We start from the raw sequence: 14,217 nt of genomic DNA, 5'->3' as shown, positions 1-14,217 counted from the left end.
GCTGGCAGGCTGCGAAACCGCAAAATGGCGTGAAAAAAAAAAAGAATTGAACGCTTTTCCCCCCCAAATAATCTTACAATTTCTCTTTTAAACCTCTAAAATGTCTGTTGAGGGACCTGAGTCATTACTTTTTGCTGCTTTGGCTCGGTTTCCTGGCCACTGGCTTTGTGAGGTTACTTGTTTGGATCACAGGAGCAGGGGAAAAAGTAATTCCCGGGAACTCAGGTGATCATAGCAATGTTGTTAAAACACCAGAAGAACAAACACATGCAGTATTCAGGAAGAAGGGCTCCGCTTTTTATTTGCCTGCCCATTTTCCTGAGGTTTGGGAGCTCTCAGATTGGGAGCAGGAAAAAGCTCGCGTCTAAAATAGTCGCCTTCCCCCCCTGCCCCCAGCCCTGGATTTTCCGTCATCATGTGATTCCAGAAGCCGAGGATTTAAGAAGAAACATCAGCCAGCGTGGGGCTGATTTCACAAATGAGACGAGCTGGAAATGCAAGTTTTGCCGTTAAGCGGCAAGTCCAGGGTTGTGCAGGCATTGAAACCCGGTTTCGTGTTCCCTCGAGCGGTGTCTGAAGCTGTTGGGAAGGGGTCAAGAATTCATCAGACGTAATTCTCGTTATAAACCGCCGCGTTTTTTTGGATCGCTGGCGCACAAACCCGTCTCAGGGTGAAGCTTCGCCCATCAAGTGGCGGCGGCGGTCTCTCTGCCGCAAAGCAGGCCAATAGAACACATCTTTTTTTTTTAAGGAAAAGCTTGGATGGTAGCGATGAGAGTCACCTGCCCGTGAGGAGAAGGTGGGCTCCAGCCCGTGGGGACAGCAGCGGCTTGGTGGTGGCGTGACAGTGCAAATGGGCGTTGCGCATAAATACCTATTAATTCATATTTATGTGTGTTATCAGGGGAGGGGCTCTGAAGCTCTGGATGAGACGAGGTATGGGATGGAGGGACCCACACGCTCGTCCGCCTTGGGGGCTGCTGGCGGGGCCTTTCTGGGTGGCACGCTTGTAATTTTGGCACGTTAGAAAGCAGTTAAAGATATTTCTCAGTACCTAAGCGACGATTTTTTTCTCCCCCCCTCTTGTGATATATGGTGTTGGCTGGAAATAGCAAGTCAATTAAAATTCAGAAAGCCAGCATTTTTTGTTTGCAGTAACTCAGAGAAGCCTTTAGTAAGTTAAACAGCCAGAATACGTTCCGTATGCTTAAAATGCGGGAGGTTCCCTTTGCACCTGCGAGGGAGCCCCGCTTGGCTGGGCATCCTTCACAGCCCGGCCGCCTTCCTCATGGGGCTGCCCTCCTGCTTTGTATTTCGTAGGGTCTGGCTTTAATTAAGTCAACTTCTTCCTCCAAATCTCTTTTTACTGGTTGCTGAATCCTATCTATCCCCCACCATCCTGAGAGCAGCTGGTACAGCTGCCAGAGCATTGGGGTGGGGAAGTTTTAACGCAGTGGCTGGCAGGTTAAAATCTGCCCCAAAGCCTGTGAGTGTCTTCTCCTCCCTCCCCGCTTCTCCCGGTCCCCTTGTTTGTCCCACTCGGAGCATGTGTCTGGGATGAGCGTCGCTGCCGCGGGGAGGGAAGCGATTCGCGTGTGGCGTTTGGCTCTCTTGGACGGAGCGTCCTGCAGGTGCTGCTGCCACAGAGGGACCGGCAGCCTCGGACCAGCCTCCCGCTTGCCCCTGGCCAATGGGCACATCGTTTTGTGCCCCCTGCCCCGGCAGTGGGCAGCGGGTGAACGCAGCGGGCGCAGAGCTGGCGCGTAAACCTTTCCCTTGGGTCTGGAAGGACGGTTGTGTAAAGGGTTTGAGTCAACCGCCAGGATTCACAGTGACATCACGATGTTTTCTGCCCTAAATTGCAGATTTCCCTAAATTGAGCCCCAGAGGAAGCCTGTAGTCCAGTGAAAATGTGCAATCTTCTCGGCATATCTAAGCCAAACGCGCGCTTGCCAGCGGAGACCAGAATGGGATCGGTCCGTGTGCCTTCTCCATCACTGTGCGTCCCGAGCAGGGCACGCTGCTGTGCTCTCCTCTTGCCCTGCCCCTCACCTGCCCTCTCCACACAGCCGAGCAGCAAAGCCAGAGCTGCTGCCACTCCGGAAACCTCACGTGGATTTGCAAGCAGGGCATGCAGCGGGTGCAGGACGTGCTGTGGGTACAGAGCATGCAGTGAGCTCAGCGCATGCAGCAGGCGCAGGGCATGCAGTGAGTGCAGGGCGTGCAGTGAGCACAGGGCGTACAGGAGGTGCAGGGCATGCAGAGGGCACAGGGCATGCAGCGGGCACAAGGCATGCAGTGAGTGCAGGGCATGCAGCAGGCACAAGGCATGCAGTGAGCTCAGGGCATGCAGCAGGTGCAGGGCATGCAGCAGGCACAAGGCATGCAGTGAGTGCAGGGCATGCAGTGAGCTCAGGGCATGCAGCAGGCACAAGGCATGCAGCGGGCACAAGGCATGCAGCGGGCACAAGGCATGCAGTGAGTGCAGGGCATGCAGAGAGCGCAGGGAATGCAGAGAGCGCAGGGCATGCAGCAATCACAGGACGTGCAGCGAGCGCAAGGCATGCAGTGACGCTGGGCTCCCGTGGCGCAGTTGTCCGGTAGCAGCCATCAGAGCCCGTCTATTTTCTCTCGGGTTTAGTGGAAATACTTTTTTTCGGTTGTTTTTTTGCCACTTTCTGGTTTTTGGAGCGCTCTCCCGAAACGCGCTCAGTCATTGCAGCTCCTCCGGGCCCCGTCGGCGATGGTGCTGCCTCCCTCCCCACGTCACGGCTGGGTGTGGAGGAGCAAGTTTTGCTTTCGTTTGCGGGGCTGGAGCCTGTTGCTTCCCGCTGGGGGAGAATCACGGGCCCCCTTGGCCGCTGGGAGCCCGGGGGCCCTTGCCCTCTCTGGAGCACTCAGCTCCCCTGCTCTTTGGGACTTGGGATTTCTCGCCGGTAAGTGGCTTTAGTCGCTATGGGGCTGTGTAATGACATTTTCAGACTTCATCTGGAGAGGGCTGGTGAACGAATCCTGTTGCCCTTTGCTTCCCCGGTGTAGGGCAGGCTCTGCCCGAGGGTGACGGGTTGGTGGCAGCCGGGGGGCACGCGGGGCTGTCGGCACGCCGGCAGCACCTAAAAGTGTTTGGTTTTACTCAGGCATCCCTGGCTTACCGCGATCTCCAGTTTCAGTGCCCCTGCGGTCGTCAGCCCCTCTGCGAGGATGTGGGTCCTTGTCTGGTCCTGTGGCAGTGACCGGGCAGTGGCCGTGTCCCTGCAGTTGCGGGGGGACCGGCCACAACCCCGGAGGGATGCTGGCACAGGTATGGGACCGCCGTAGAGGCTCTTGCCTTTCCCGATCCCCTTGTCCTGGGGGGCGGCAGCTCCCCTTCTGCTCAGGGCAGAGCAGCCCCAGGGACCCCCTATCTGGGGACCAGCTGCAGTGTCAGATTCAGCTGGGGGATCTGGGGGACCCTCGGAGATGTCGTCGGGGCTGCGTGGTGGAAGGGGGAGCGGGACTGCGGTAGGAGAGGGGGGCAAGAGGGCGGGACGGGACTGCGTGGAGGAGTCTTGCTCCCACCATCACGGGCTGGTTTCTTCACTGGTGCCGCTCTCTCCCGGCGTCTGGCAGCTGCTGTGCCACACACGGGGATGGCAGAGGCAGCTGGAGGTGGTGGATTTGCGCTTGGCATCTGCTGCAGCTGCCTCAGCTCTGGGCTGGGCAGGGAAAGTGCTTTGGAGCTGCTTTTTAGGTTCATGATGTTTTCGAAATAAGAGCAGCAGACGGTGCTGACGAGCCCTGGGCTTTACAGGCAGCACAGGGAGGTCCCCGAGCTCGTGGGGCTGGGTAAGGGGGACGTTAGTCCATCCACCCGCCTTCTTCAGAGCATCTTCCCTGGCTCTTCATGGTCTTCAATCCCAACAGGCAGTGGACAGCCTTGGGTCGGACCCTTGGGTCAGGGAGAGGGGAAACGGCACAGAGCAGTGAGGGGCTTTGCCCAAGGTCTGTAGGAAAACGGTGTGCCGTCCTCTCCAGCTGCGGCGGGGTGGCTGCGTGCCACGGCCGAGGTCGGGGCCACCGTGCACGAGCAGGAGAGGAGCTCTGCCAGCGTGACGAACCATAAATAATGACTTCTCATAATCCCCTTTCCCTTGAGGGTCTTATGTGCCAGACCTGCAAATGCGATTACACTGCTATTACGATATGATATATTTACGCTGCTACCGTACCTGTCAGTGTCCCGACTCCGCGGGGCACCAGGGAAGCCAATGCTCCAGCCCCTTCCTATGGATGCAGAGGTGTCCCTGCGCGTCCTTCGGGATGGCCCAGGAAATAGCAGTTGAGCCGGGGATGCTCCTGTCCCCTGTGCTGGCATGTGGCCGGGCCCCCTGGGCAGGTCCTGCCCTCAGCAGGGTTAATTAGACTGTCGCAGATGAGCACCCGGCCAGGGCTGGGCCGCTAAAGGGCGTTGCTGGGCCACTCAGCAGTAGCACCCGTGGGTGGGACAGGCTGTGTCACGGCTTCCCTCCTCCCACCACATGGGTCCCTGCGAGCCAGTCGGCTACTAGGTGGGGTGTCTGGAGGAAGGGCTTGCAACGTCCCCTCTGCCCCCCCAGCAGGGAGCAAAGGCGGCTTCACCCAGGGGATCCCCAGGACAGGGACTGCTGGGAGGTCCCCATGAGGTTTGTGGATTCTGCAGGTTCCCTTTCACCCATCGCTCATTCCAGGCAGGGATGCAGTGATCTTTGCCCCCTGCATCCAGCTGGAGAAGCTGGATGGGGTTCCCGAATCCATGCGTCAGAGGTGCGTGTCCCAAGGCTGCAGAGGGAACAATGAGAGTCCCCAAGGGCAGGTCCTTCCCAGCATGTCAAGGGAGGTCATCCTCCCCCTCTGCTCTGCCCTGGGGAGGCCGCACCTGGAGTGCTGGGTCCAGTTCTGGGCTCCCCAGTTCAAGAAGAACGGGGAACTGCTGGAGAGGGGACAGCAAAGGGCTACCAACAGGATGAGGGGACTGGAACATCTCTCTGATGAAGAAAGGCTGAGGGACTTGGGTCTCTTCAGTCTGGAAAAAAGACGACTGAGGGGGGATCTTATCAACGCTTATAAACACTTAAAGGGTGGGTGTCAGGAGGATGGGGCCAGGCTCTTCTCAGTGGTGCCCAGCGACAGGACAAGGGGTAACGGGCACAAACTTGACCATAGGAAGTTCCACCTAAACACGAGGAGGAACTTCTTTCCTGTGAGGGTGGCAGAGCCCTGGCACAGGCTGCCCAGAGAGGTGGTGGAGTCTCCGTCTCTGGAGACATTCCAACCCCGCCTGGATGCGTTCCTGTGCCACCTGCTGTGGGTGACCCTGCTCTGGCAGGGGGTTGGACTGGGTGATCTCCAGAGGTCCCTTCCAACCCTGTGATTCTATGATTCTGCATGGAAAGTGCTTCTTTCTTCAGAGTTATGACCCCAGGTCTGCTTGGATGTGGCGCAGTGGGTGGTGTGCCCGTTACGCCTCCGATTGGTCTTTGGAGACGGATCTCCCGCTAGGTGAAGCTCTCCCTGCACAGTCAGGGTGGGATCCCGGCGTCCCCACTTGCCCCGTGCTGGGCTTGGGGTGCTGGGATCAACCTGACCTAACTCCAGCCACCTAATTGCTGCAAGGCTAATTGCCACAGGTGCCCTGGGAGCTGGGGGAGAGGATTCTGCAGCCTGTGTGAGAACCCCCACGGGGCACAGGTACCCTCAGAAGATGCCGGCGTCTCTCCAAGGACTGCAGAGGGAGCTGGGGCTTTTTCTGCCTTGTTTTTCAGCTGGGGTCTGTATTGCCCATCCTACTCCCTGCCCAGTCCTGCTGCAAACCCTGGCTCTCTTCCTCCTCTTCTCCTTCACCGCCCTTGCCCTGTCCGTCCTGGGTGCTACGGGGGGGTGCCTGGCCCGCTCCTCTCCACCCCTCCCAGGGATGAGCAATGGTTTGAGGTGGGAACTTCATGGTAATAACGTGGCTTTGGGCTGATTCGGAGCAGTCCTTGGACACCGGTGTAAGGTCTGGGCAAACGCCTGGGCTGAAACAAAAGGTTTCATGTGCCGATAGAAGCGCGATGGCGTTACAATCCCTGGAGCTTCCCGGTTTCTGTTTCGATGGGGCATTTTGTGGTTACATTGTCTGCCTGGCCCCGGATCCCTCTAACGGTGTTGTTATGTGGGTGCTGCAACTTGCTACTCCGCTGGCCCCGGAGGGATGCTGCTGGAGGTGGCAGGGTGGACTTGTCACCGCTGACAGCCTGGGTGACCGACCGCTTGGAGCCGCGTTGTCTCAGTGGTGGGTGAGCGTCGCTGTGTCCAACCCTGCTGGCGCCCACCTGCCCCGTCTTTGGGCTCCGCTGTGTCCCTTGTCCCCGCTGCTGGGAGTAGCCTGGATGGATTGATGTGTGCACCGAGGGAGGAAAGGAAGGGCTGGGGCTGTTCCTTGGCTGGTGGTGACTGCTCTGAGGTGTCGGTGAGGGGGAGACTTTCCCCAGCCATCCAAACTCAAATCGATTTAGGTATCCAACCACAAAAAGGCTGTTGGAACCCTTTCCCAGACCATTAAAAGCTGCCTTTCAATCTCTCCCCCGTGATAAATTCATGTAGCTATCGCCAAATGGCATTGTACCGTATTAAAGCGGAGCAGAGATTGCAGTGGGACAGTGGATGATGGGGCTTTTCAACCCACCAAAGACCTCTTTCCACCAAAGAACCTCTTTCCCTTGAAAGTGCCTGAAAGCAAGACGCGTCTGCGGGATGGACCTGTGTTCGGTGCCTTGCTTTGGGGCTCTGGCTCATCCTCCATTTCTGCCTCAGTTTCTCCCTTGGGCTTTTGCTCTCGTCGGGAAAACTCCCTTGCCCGTGCCGGCGCGCTGGCTGGGAGGTCCTGGTCTCCATCACAGCTGGGTACGGCACCTCTCTGTGCAGCATCTTCTCTTGCTGGCTGGGAAGTGGGGACACAACCTTTCTGGAGGGGCTGAACCGTGAAGCCGCCTTGCTGGGGGGGCCAGCTCTAGTGCCAGAGGGTTTGCCTCGGAGTTTTCCTGAGGTTTGTGACTCTCGGGACGCCCCAGCTGTCTCTGTGGATCCTCGCCCATTGGAGCAGCTTGCCTGAGTGCTGCTCGCGTACCGGTTGGTGCAGCCGCTTGGGGTTTTTTGGCAAGGAGGGCACTGCCTACACCGGCACCAAACTGTGCCAAGACAAGGGTCTTTGCTGGGGACAGCAGAGGCCTGAGAGGAGCTGGGTGTTGCGGGTGACTATTGCCTGGGCGTGAAATGAATCGGCAGCCGCTGTCACCCTGAGGTGGCCACCGGCTGTTGTCACGCCTCGCTTGGGGTGGGATTTCGCAGCACCGTTGCGAGAAACCCAGGTGTTGGCATGAGCAGCGTGCACCACGAGGCACGGTTTCCATTAGGAAGGGTTCACTGGGGCAATGACTTAATTTTGTTGTCCTGAAACCCTTTTTCCTGCTGCATCAGGCCCCCAAAATATCCCAGTAGCGCTCCCTTGGCTCCTTCCATCGGGCAGGGCTGTGGGACTCACTCACAGCGTGCCAGCCTGGAAACCAGAGCCCGGCTTGGGCATCCCCTCGTGCTGGATCCACCCCCAATCTCTGTGAATTTGGGAGAAATCGAGCTCAGTCCCAGCCCTGCCGTGCCCCGTACTGGGATGCTCAGAGGCAGTTTTCAGCCTTGCCCCACCTCGGGGGAGAGATGAAGATCCTGTGATGGAGCAGGTCCCCAAGGTACATCCTTGCGGGGACTTTTCGTGTGCCAGCATCTCCTTCCTTTCTGCCTCCTCCAGCCTGCCCGCCTGCGGCACAAGCATTTACCCGTGCCGGCCCGGTGCTGTGTACATGACTAATTGCACGTGCCTTCAGAAGGTAACGAGGCTGTTATTAAGACCAGGTGCAGGCTGGTGAATCCACCCTGTTGCCTAGGCGAGGCCGAAAGGCCGACGTTTTTTTGCTTGGCAAAGTAATTCTGGAGATGACTCTATTTGTTGACGGGAGGGAGGAAAGCGGCCGGTGGGGGTTTTGACGGCGTGGGGAGCTGCGTTGGGCATCTGTCATAGCACATCCCGGCTTTTCCTGGCTGCTCCGGCTCCGTGTGTGCCTGTGTTTAGGCTTTTCTGCTGCTCTGGGCAGCTGGTTTCTGTGTCCTCCTGCTCCTCTCCTTTGCTTCAATCTACTGACAACCCCTTTTCTCCCGCTCTTCATCCTCCCTCGGGTACCGCTGCTCGCCCACTGCGTCTCCGCTGCCTGTAAGCTCAGATACGTGTTTTATCGGAACCCAAATGTACCTCTTTGATACTCATCTCTCTCATTTCCCCCTTCCAGAACGGGAATTCGCTTCTACAATTGCGGTAGGCTGTAGCGGGGCAGCCCAAGTGGGTAAACCGAGTCACGGGGGACTTCTGTGGGGTCTTATGGAAATGATGGGTCATCCCAAAGAAGGGGAGGGACATCCCTGGGAGGGACCCAGAGGGACTTTGCACCGGTCACTGGTGCATATTGGTACTTCTGGGGCTGTTCCAAATATGCCTGGTATTCCCTGTGAAAATAAATCTGATTTCTTTAAGGAGAGGAGATCACTGAAGTTTGATGGTGCTATTAATATTTTAAAAAGTGCCCAAACTGTTTTGCTTAAAGCACAGTGGCATGGCTTTTTTTTTTTTCCTCTGTTTTGGCTTTTGTTTTGTTTTGGGTTTTTTTTTCCTATTAATGCTTAAAATGGGGCCTTAGCGTGACCCAAGAGGCTGCTTCTCATGGGGCTTCTCTTCTGCAGAGGGAAGGGGAACCTCCCAGGGCAGAAGTTAGTTTGCAAAACAGGTAACTCCTTCCCCTCCTCCTCCTTCAGATGAGGGAGGAAGAAAAGACCCCAGGGCTTCCAGCTGGCCCTTCTCCACGTGCTTTGGGGATCTGCTGTAGGGATCAGGGGGCCATGGGGTGAGGAGGAGGAGGAGGAGGAGGAAGAGAGGGGGAACATCTGTGTATGTTGCTCTGGGGCTCCCAGATGTTCATCTCGGATATCCTGGGTGGTCCCAGGGCTTGTGCATGCCCCCAGCCAGCAAAACCTCTCACTTCAGGACCTTGTGGACGTGCAGCAGCCTGGAGGTGACCAAGTCACGGAGGACAAAGCACTTGAAGGTTACAAAGCGCAAAGATGTGTCCGGCTCAGGAGGTCCGGGAAACTGGAGCCCAGAAAGAATTTGGGGACCATGTCCCTCCACCCCAGTCCTGCTCTCGTGACACCTCTTCAGGCGTCTGCTGTGGCTGATGGCAGATGGGACCGCGGGGCAATCAGACCTTCGTGCTTGTCCCTGAGCCCTCTCATGGGTAGCCTGGCCATATTCTGGCTGGAGACCACGTGTCTGCCTGATCGGCACGAAGCCGGCAGCTGGGCTTGTACGTCGGGAGAATATTTGGCCGCCGATGTTGAGCAAGTCGCAGGACTTCGTTCAGGGCGGCGAATGCGGGGAGAGGAGAACAAAAAAAAGGAGGAGAGACTGGAATACAGATGATGGCGAGCCGGCTCTTTCAGTGCCAGCTCAAATCCCCCTCTGAATGTCAAGCATTTGCCGGGGGGTTGAAGTGCCGCCGGCTCGCTGAAGCCTGGTGGTGCCTCGGATGGGAACCCGTGGCTACTGCCGAGGCGGACGGGGCCTTGCCTGGCCCTGGGAATGTGCCGGATCGGTGCCGTGGGAGGAGAGGTGGCTGTGGCTCTCCGGCAGGGAGGAGGTGGCTTTGGGGGCAGGATGGTGCATGTGGATGAGCAACGGTGGCACCTACAGACGTGGCTGTGCCCTGGTGGCATTACCCTCTTCTGGCCCTGCCACCTCTCTGGGAGTTACCTTTTCCGTGGGGCCATTTGGGAGCCAACCTGGCTGGGAAAACGACTTTTTCATTTACACTAATTACTCTTCGGCTGAATCAGGATGGTTACACTCGTCTGGGTTTACCCCAGGACTGGAGCTGAGGGGACGGAGTAGCCCCAGCCGTGACCCAGGAGAGCTGCCCGTCTCTTTGGCATCTCCATCCCTGGTGGGCTGGCTGGACCAGCAGCTCCTTGGTGGAAAAATCATCTTTGTTGGGATGGTGGGCAAAGGAATGGCAGCATCTTCTCGTTGCCTTTTGCCTTCTTGGGCTGGGGGCAACCGCAGGATTTTGTGCTTGGCACCTGAGAGATGGCAGCAAGCTCTCCAGGTTGGCACGTGGGGGAGAGGCCAGTGTCCCGGTCCCTGATTTCAGGTGCCCCGGTGGGGAGCATGTCCGTGCAGGGGACACGAGTCCCACCAGGTTTCTGCCCTCAGCTGGCCCCGGCCGATGCTGGCCACCTCTCCTCTTCCCCGTGCCCGTTTGGACTGCGCGCTCCCCGGGGAGCACGGCCGGCTGAGCACAGGGGCTGGAGCAAGGGCGCCGCACAGTGCGCCGAGAGGATGTTTTGGTGCCTGCCAGCCCTGGGAAAAAGCTTTTTCCACTGAGTCATTTGCTGCCTCTGCTTTTTGTGAGACGATGCCGAGATTTGGGGGAAGGGGAGATGGAAAAACCCAGCCCAGATCTCCCTGCTCCAGCAGGACCAGGTCCACGCCAGCACAGCTGCCCCGTGTTTGCTTTTCGGAGGGAGCAGCAGACAGGCAGCAGCATAAATAGAACAGACGCGGCTATTTTAAGACGCCAATTGCACGATCTGTGCATTAAAGGGAAAAAAAAAATATTAAAAAAAAAAAAATCTTTGTTTTAGCTGCAACTGGCAGTATGGGCTTGAGGGGAGCAGCGGTGGCTCCGGTGGGGACGGGAGTTTCGGAGCCGTCACGCCAGCGGCCGCAGGGATGGATGAGCCATGAGGACTTTTGCTTCTGCACGTGTTTCTCCTCGAAGCCACGGCAGGTGGATCGTTGCCCACACGTGCCGCCGTTTTGGTGTCACGCTGCTGTGGACGGGGAGTGACGGCATGAGACGTGCTCCGTCCAGGAGAGCCGAAACCGCAGTCGGGGAAGGGACGTGGGTGCTTTTTTGGCAATGTGTGTGTGTGCAGCGAAGGATGGGGATTTTCTTCTGGAGATGTATCCGGGTTCCTGTGGAGCTGCCGTGAGCACGCTGCTCTTGCCGTGGGCAGCAGGCTGTGCTGAAGAGTTTGCGTTTACTGCTGGGGGTTAAAATCAGGCCTGTTTGGGGTGAGGTCGTGCCAAGCGGAGATCTTGGCAGGTAGGAGGGGAGGGCTCAGAGCTTTGGAAGCGGGAGCTGTTTTTCACTTGGCATTCATTGCGGCTGGGGCTGAGCACTCAAGGCGGCGCTGAGCCCAGAGGTCCCTCTCCCACAGCTGTGCCGGGATCACCCCATCCCCGCCCCCATCCCTATCCCCATCCCAGCTTGGAGGCTGAGCAGCCCAGCTCCCAGCAGCGCGAGTCCTTGTGAATACTCATGCCCGGGCAAAACCAAACAAATAATATCAATTGGGATTGCCGTGCCAAACAGCTCATCGAGGTGGAGGAAGGTAACATTTGGGGTTTTCAGATAAAGTGGATGAGCCACGAGCCGCTCTTGGAAAAGCGGCGAAAAGTGTTGAAGCAGCTGCTGAAGAGAGTTCTCTCTCCACTAGCAGCCTCAGCCACAAAGGTTTATTAGTATAACGTGTCTGAAAATGCTTTTTCTTCTCTTTTTTTTCCCCTTCTCCTCTTTCTGTTGAAGACCTTTGATGGTTTTTGCCAAGTAAACAGCACATCAGAAGGCAAAACTGTCGTTCGGGATGGGGTTTTGCACTAGTAATGGTATGAAACACGTGTATCCCTGCAAAATAACTTTGGCAGCAGACTTTCTGCAAACAATTTTTATGACAAAGGATTTTTTCATCAGGGCCCTGAAAATCGTCCTGCGCACCAGGTCATGTGGTGGTTGACACATTTGCCTTCATCATAGACTCATAGAATCATAGAATTGTTGAGGTTGGAAGGGACCTTTAAGATCATCGAGTCCAACCTTTAGCCTACCCTGACAAGAGCCACTTCTAAACCGTGTCCCTCAGTGCCCCATCTACCCTTTTTTTAAACACCTCCAGAGATGGTGAATCCACCACCTCCCTGGGCAGCCTATTCCAATGTTTAATAACCCTTTCAGTGAAAAAATGTCTCCTAATATCTAATCTAAACCTCCCCTGACGTAACTTGAACCCGTTTCCCCTCGTCCTATCACTTGTCACCAGGGAGAAGAGGTCAGCCCCCATCTCTCTACAACCTCCTTTCAGGTAGTTGTAGAGGGTGATAAGGTCTCCCCTCAGCCTCCTCTTTTCCAGGCTAAACAACCCCAGCTCCCTCAGTCGTTCTTCATAAGGTTTGTCCTCCAGGCCCCTCACCAGCTTTGTAGCCCTTCTCTGGACACGCTCCAACACCTCAATGTCCCTCTTGTAGCGAGGGGCCCAAAACTGAATGCAGTACTCGAGGTGGGGCCTCACCAGTGCCGAGTACAGGGGGATGATCACTTCCCTAGTCCGGCTCACCACACTATTCCTGATACAGGCCAGGATGCTGTTGGCCTTCTTGGCCACCTGGGCACACTGCTGGCTCATATTCAGCCGGCTGTCAGCCAACACTCCCAAGTCCTTTTCTGTCAAGCTGCTTTCAAGCCATTCTGCCCCAATCCTGTAGCGCTGCATGGGGTTGTTGTGACCCAAGTGCAGGACCCGGCACTTGGCCTTGTTGAACCTCATACCATTGGTCTCAGCCCATCGGTCCAGCCTGTCCAGATCCCTCTGCAGAGCCAACCTACCCTCAAGCAGATCAACACGCCCGCCCAGTTTAGTGTCATCTGCGAACTTACTGAGGGTGCATTCAATCCCTTCATCCAGATCATTGATAAAGATATTAAAGAGAACCGGCCCCAGCACCGAACCCTGGGGGACACCACTTGTGACTGGACACCAACTGGATTTAACTCCATTTACCACCACTCTCTGGGCACGGCCATCCAGCCAGTTTTTTACCCAGCGAAGAGTACACCTGTCCAGGCCATGAGCAGCCAGTTTCTCCAGGAGAATGCTGTGGGAAACAGTGTCAAAAGCTTTGCAAAAATCCAAGTAGATAACATCCACAGCTTTTCCCTCATCCACTAAGTGGGTCACCTTATCATAGAAGGATATTAGGTTTGATAGGCATGACCTGCCCTTCACAAACCCATGCTGACTGGGCCTGATCACCCTGTTCTCCTGCATGTGCCGTGTAATGGCACTGAGGAGGATCTGTTCCATGACCTTCCCAGGCACCAAGGTCAGACTGACTGGCCTGTAGTTCCCTGGATCCTCCTTCTGGCCCTTCATCTTCTGTGAATCAAGTGGTGGCACTTTTTAGTTACTTCTTGCCTGGTGAGTTTGGTGGAGGTAGGGCGTGAACCAGGGCTGTAGCTGCCCCCCACCCCACTCATCCTCACGGTCTCACCCCTTTCCCTGTGATGACTTGGGGGGGCAGAGCTCAAGTTTGGCCCTCATAGGTTGGGTCCGCGGTCCATGGCTTGGGACAAGCCATACGATGACCGTTTCTCACGACGAAAAATGGTGTGGATGTGTAGTTCCTTTCCACAAAAAAAAGCCCAGCATGCTGGAAGAGGTTGGGGACCCCTTTGCGGGGAGTAAGCGAAAGACGTTACCTTTCCTTGAAAATCTGCTATTTATGGAGCAAAAGCAAGGCAGGTTGTAGGTGCTCTGCTGAGCTCCCATGTAGGAGGTCTACCCGGTGTGGTGGCCATGTAGGGATGGTGACCAGGCAGGGCAGATGCTTTGGAGCCAGGAAAGCCTCATAACTCATTGAGTGTAACTTAGAGCATGGGGCTGCGGATGTGGCCCCTCTGTCTGGGTCCAACCCACTGGTGCCGACAGAACTTTTTCTGCCTTTCTGCTCGCACTGAGGTTTCTCTCCATCCTTGTGTCCCGCAGACTGCCTGGAGCTGCTGCCGCTGGAGTCCATGGCGTACACCGTGACTCCCACACCAGCGGGGCCTGTTGGCTCCCAGTACTGCGTCTGCAAAGTCGAGTTGTCCGTCTGTGGCCAAAACCTTCTGGACAGGGATGTCACTTCCAAATCCGACCCCTTCTGCGTCCTCTTCATGGAAGTCAACGGGAAGTGGGTGGAGGTAAGTCCTGAAGTTGTGTGGATTTCCATCTCCAGTGGTTTGCCCATTCTGGTGTCTTGTCCCTCTGTGCTCCACTACAAGGCTGGTCCTCAATCCTCCCAAG

At 56.6% G+C, this 14,217-nt stretch overlaps 1 protein-coding gene across 3 annotated transcripts in view; it reads left to right on the top strand.

Annotated features, from left to right (window-relative positions):
• CPNE2 (copine 2) overlaps positions 1-14,217 on the top strand; it is a 60,026-nt gene that overhangs the window by 2,796 nt on the left and 43,013 nt on the right. For 2 of the 3 annotated variants that reach the window (XM_074583437.1, XM_074583439.1), the window contains exon 2: positions 13,918-14,114. In XM_074583437.1, the coding sequence (XP_074439538.1) occupies positions 13,947-14,114 (168 nt within the window). In that variant the 5' untranslated portion in view covers positions 13,918-13,946. Of the gene's footprint in view, positions 1-2,687; positions 2,937-13,917; positions 14,115-14,217 lie in introns of those variants that run through there. The other variant, XM_074583436.1, reaches the window with a different exon arrangement.

The sequence above is a fragment of the Larus michahellis genome, chromosome 4 (genome assembly GCF_964199755.1).
Source record: "Larus michahellis chromosome 4, bLarMic1.1, whole genome shotgun sequence".
NCBI classification, from domain to species: domain Eukaryota; kingdom Metazoa; phylum Chordata; class Aves; order Charadriiformes; family Laridae; genus Larus; species Larus michahellis.
This window is presented reverse-complemented; position numbering and strand designations above follow the sequence as displayed.